Source organism: Morone saxatilis, unplaced genomic scaffold (assembly GCF_004916995.1).
Source record: "Morone saxatilis isolate NCDOM2014 unplaced genomic scaffold, NCSU_SB_2.0 Contig14, whole genome shotgun sequence".
In the NCBI taxonomy this organism is placed as follows: Eukaryota; Metazoa; Chordata; class Actinopteri; family Moronidae; genus Morone; species Morone saxatilis.
Genome location: NW_023339696.1, coordinates 1,445,258 through 1,450,288, shown reverse-complemented (window position 1 = coordinate 1,450,288; position 5,031 = coordinate 1,445,258). Strand labels below are relative to the sequence as shown.

The 5,031-nt window shown below is 37.9% G+C and overlaps 1 protein-coding gene across 1 annotated transcript in view; it reads left to right on the top strand.

The window, feature by feature from the left end:
* The window catches only part of LOC118323055 (carnitine O-palmitoyltransferase 1, liver isoform-like), a gene marked incomplete at its 5' end in the record, with an annotated part of 21,362 nt that extends 16,503 nt beyond the window's left edge, over positions 1 to 4,859 (top strand). The window contains 2 exon segments of the mRNA XM_035654974.1: positions 447 to 539; positions 1,262 to 4,859. Coding sequence (XP_035510867.1) covers positions 447 to 539; positions 1,262 to 1,390 — 222 coding nt within the window.
* Between the last annotated feature and the right edge of the window lie 172 nt (positions 4,860 to 5,031).

Sequence of the window (5,031 nt, the reverse complement as noted above, 5' to 3'; positions counted from 1 at the left end):
TTACGTGTGCACTTCATCCAGATATTTGAAATTTTATTTTTTGTCCATATCTCATTTGAGCAGAATGGTAATACATGAATTTTGCTCTAAAGATAGCCATGTTGTTTTAAATATTTTTAACAATCATACATTAATAAATTCCTTTTATTTTGACAAATTCAGTGTTTCCTTGTCCCTGACGCCATTTTCAATTGACAATTAACTTTTCTTAATAGAAGTTAAACAAATGCTGATATAGGCCTACTGTGTATATTTTCGTATACTTTCCTTACACCCCTTAAAATCAAGAGGGCCTTGTGACCTCCCATGAAGCTTTCCCAGGTTGGGAGCCACTGTTTTACATAATCAGATGCTGACTATATGGTTGTAAACACACACCCTTAATGTGTTTGTACAATGTGTGAGGCATTCTGGTTGATTTCATATGATCTCTGTGGTCATGGCAGGTTGCTGATGATGGTTATGGGGTCTCATACATCATTGTGGGGGAGGATATGATCAACTTCCATGTGTCCTCCAAGTACTCTTGCAGTGAGACTGTAAGTAAAGGCTTTGTTACCTTCACATATAAGGTGTTAATTGTTAAATTTAAACACAACTGGCATGATGACATATTTTATATATTTATCATATATATATATATTATATATAAAATGTTTAAATGTTCTGGTAGTTCACATTTTGCTTCAAAGTTGCGCACAGTATCAGCGTCATACAGGGAGGAATTCTTCCCTGCTTGTAGGGACATGCAGGACGATGAATGCAGCTTACTTAATGTAAGATTTATCTTCTTATTGAATAGTACCATCTTGAGTTTCCTCTCTAGACTGGTTGATAGCATGGTGGTGAGACACTGGCTTTTAGGAAATTAGGGAAGGCTGCATCACTACGAAATTCACTCTAAAACCATAAAGCACATGACAGGAAAGGAGAAAATTGTACTGTCCTTTGTCTGGTTTCACTTCCCTTTTCAATATTATTGTGGAATCCTGCATTCATGAATGGAGTTACACCAGTAAGTCCGCCAGGTTGATCATTTAGCCAATATTAGCTTGTTGCAGACATAATTGTGTCTCTTAAACTGTCAAACATCTATATCAGTAATCAGAAATCCAGAATTCTCATGGCTCAGCTCAAGTTAATAACGTATAACCCACTTCCCCTTTCTGTCCACATCCTGTCGTCTCTTCCTCCTTTCTTTCCCTCTCTTCCCTTTTCACTACCATCCTTTTAATTCTTGATTTTTTTTTTTCCATTTTAGGACTCCCACAGGTTTGGAGCTCAGATAAGTAAAGCTCTCCAGGACATAATGACTCTCCTCTCAGCTGACACCAAAACCTCCTTGTCCTCCAAAGGCGCAGCGCAGCCTCAGGCCAAGAAGCTCCTCTGAACCCCACAAGAAATAAACCCTAAATAACCCATCGTCAAGGTCCCGTCATTTTTAAAATTGCAACCTATTACATAGCATAAGACAAAAGCATTAATTATACAGACGTGAATTTAAGGAGTAAAATCAAAGAGAGATTCCATGGCAGTCACATAGCTTTTGGGTCCTGTTCAGACACGACAGAAACAAAAATGTGAGGAGCCCTGTCGTATTAAACGGGTCATCTATGGTGCCAACTTTTAACCCCACATACCTGCATTAGAGGACTGCTGCGCCTTACCCGGGTGTTATGATTTGCATTCTTCTGTTTTGTAACATGGAGCTAAAAGCCTTTCTAGATAAGAGGATGCACATGTTTATTACAAGTCAGCTAGACCAGTGGTTCCCAGCCCCTGAAACCTTATCTATCGTTTAGTAAACTGACGACCCCTGTTTAGGTGACATATTGTATGGTGTTTTTTTAGGAAGTTTAGGAAACTTTTTATACAATTATCTACATATCTATTTTCGATTATCTATCTATTATGTTTTTTGTTTTTTTTGACAAGCACACACGCTTAATAGGCTTCTTTTTTGACAGTTTCAGAGTTTTCTTGTCCCTGATGCTTGGCCTTTCAACTGAGACTATTTACTTTCTTTTAAAGAATTGAACCAAATGCTCAGATATAGGCCTACTGTGTAAGTTTTCTAGCACATTTTGAGAATAACAAGACCTCACAACCCCATATGAAGCTTTAGCACCCCCCGGTTTGGGAACCACTGAGCTAGACGACACGTGAACATGTAAAACCGCTTCCAATCCCTGCTTTCTCTGAGAATATGAAACCTGCAATGGCCGATTTTTAAGAAAGAGGGAGCAAAGGTCATCACTTAAGAAGGATGTCTTTAGCAGTAAGAAGCAAAGAAAGAGAGACAAATGTCGCTGACAACAGGCGGACAGCATTAAGAGACTCTAAATCTCAATAAAAGTGAAGGGGAAAATGTTCTTTTAGATGCTGTGCAGCAGTTCGGGGTTAGATAGGGCCCGTCGGACGTCACTGCAAAACTCAAGAACAAAAGGAGGTTAAAGAAGTTGTAGCCACATTTTATTGTCATTTAATTTGATGTATGAAATGGGACTAGAGGTTTATAAACTAGACGATGAAAGTCCCACTCTAATCTGTAGGAATAAATATTCTTCCACCCAATGTTCAGGGTTACTTTCACCTATCGCCTGATCTCAGGATAAGCCACAGCCGGAATCAGTAGTTAGCTGCTAATGTCTTACATCTTTAATGACAGACAGAATGTGTCTGAATGTGTACTGTGGTTTTTATACGACACCTGCTAAGAGCTAAAAAAAAATAGTATGCCTTTCCATAGTGAGAGGCCCTGTGGAGTTTTTAACCATAGCTACCCCTAGGATTGCCATAGCACCAGCCTAGCACCCCCAAGAAATATCTGTGGCTTCTTTAGATTTTTTTCATTTTAAAAGTGTGAATACTATAATTCATAATCTGAAAAATGAATAGATACATTAACAAAACAAACCGATCTTTTTTAGATTAAAAAACACATGATGATCGATCTGATTCTGTCAATGGGTGCAGCACGCACTTAACCTTTAAACTTACGTCCACTTCCTTTGCTACCGTCATATTGAAACCTGAATTATGGGGTTGAGTAACCCCAAAGCATTAGCAACAGAAAATCCCTGGTTTTCTTTTTCACTGCCATTGCTGGCACATAGCTGTGCTTCTTTGAGTCAACACGGTCCAAGGAAATAATAGTGTGGAACAGAGACCTACTTGTAAACACTTCTCTCCATGCCGCTACTGTTTTTATTTTAACTCCTTTAAAGCCAACTGTTAGCATGCTTAGAGCATATCTTTAACCCGCTCAGACTGCTCTGGTGACATTGGGCCTGATAATCAATCAGATTATTAAAAATAATTCATTGTAATTTTAATTAATTGGATTTAATGTTCTAAATCTTCAAAGTAACCAGTAACTACAGTAAAAGGTACAATATTTTCCTCTGAAATGTAGTGGAGTAGAAGTATTAAGAGCAAAAATGACTAATATAAAGTATCTCTAATATTTACTTATGTGAAGTAATTTCACAACTGGTTCAGTTGTTAGGTTGTGAACTTGGGAGCAGTGTTGTAAAACTATAAGTAGTGAGTGATGTCTTTTAATTAGTAGCTCTATCTGTTATAATTGAGGGTTACTGTGTCCCAATTGGAAGGCTGCCAACTCCCCGGCGCTTTGTGTAACAACGCTGTGTTCAAAAAAAGAGTCATGGGAACACAGGATTCACAGTGATGTTGACATTTTATTCATTGCGGTACATAGTTTTAATTTAGATTTACACACTTCCATTACGTTCTCTGATGCACTAATGTTTTGAATATTTGACAATCCAATCAAAGGCTTTGTGCTGACCGAGATCAGGTGGTAACTCACAATGTAACCCTGGGTGTTGTCTTCCTAGCCATGTGTAGGAAGGAAGCAGGAAAGGGTGGGAGAAGGTAAATGAGCGCAAATGACTTTTCCGTTTTGTTTGTTTTACTTTCTCAATTCAGTGGATTGCTTAATTAAGGAGTGGCTCTTTTAGGTCAAATGTGTCAGCTTATCAGACACAGTTGTGTTTTACTGCTGTTGAATAAAACGCACCTTGAGTGTATTCTCTCCGTCACTGAGCCAGTTATTAGTTAATAATTATTTGTTATTTGGGTCACTCCACCTTAGCTTGCATTTGTTTTCACTACAGCTGACAGCTGCGGCCTCAGGGAGCGGAGCAACAGTTCTCATCTCACCATAACATTACTTAAGCCAGAGCCCATAAATAACAGTGTCTTGCACATACAATTCACAATTATCAATAGCAAATGTAAATCAACTATCTTTCTCAGCTCTGATTGGTTGTTTTTGTTCAGGCCCGGTGGTTCCTTCAAATGCCATTACGAGCACTAGGAGGAGCCAGATTTTTTTCACAGATTTTCAAAATATTTTTATAAAAATTACCTACTGCAGCTTTAAGTGCATCAAATGCAAAAGGCCAAACCAATTACGTGCCTCAGTCTACTCCACTGTGCAGCAATAGCACTAGCATTTAGCAGCAGGTTTACAGTTTGCTTTGTGTTAGGACTAAAGGTTAATATTAAGATTAGCACGGTCTTTTCTTACTGACTTGATTTTGGGATACATTTGTATTGTGTTTTTTTATCTGTGTAACTACTGTTTCTGCTCTTGGTTAATAGTTGATGATTGAACGTTTTTAATTAATTTGTGGGAATTGTAGTTTTTTTAATTATATAATATCCAATGTTTACTGATTTTACACTCCAAAAATGCTCATTATTACTGTGTTTTTTGTCAGTAGTTTTGATTCTAAAGCTTATTTAAATGTAAATGTAGAAAGTTGTGGAAGGCTTTTTACAGATGGTGATGGTGTGTTATGTGAAATAAAAATCTTACTGACTGTACAGTGCATCTGCCTGTGATCTGTTTATCATTGAAGTCAAGTAGTGGTTAAGCCAGTGGTTTCCAACTTTTTTTCCTTAAGGGGCCCCTTAAAAAGGCAGTTTTTCCTTGCCCCTGTTACGAAGGTCTTGCTCATGGTGGTACTGTTGGGTCTCTGTAAATGTTATAAGGAGTTCGGT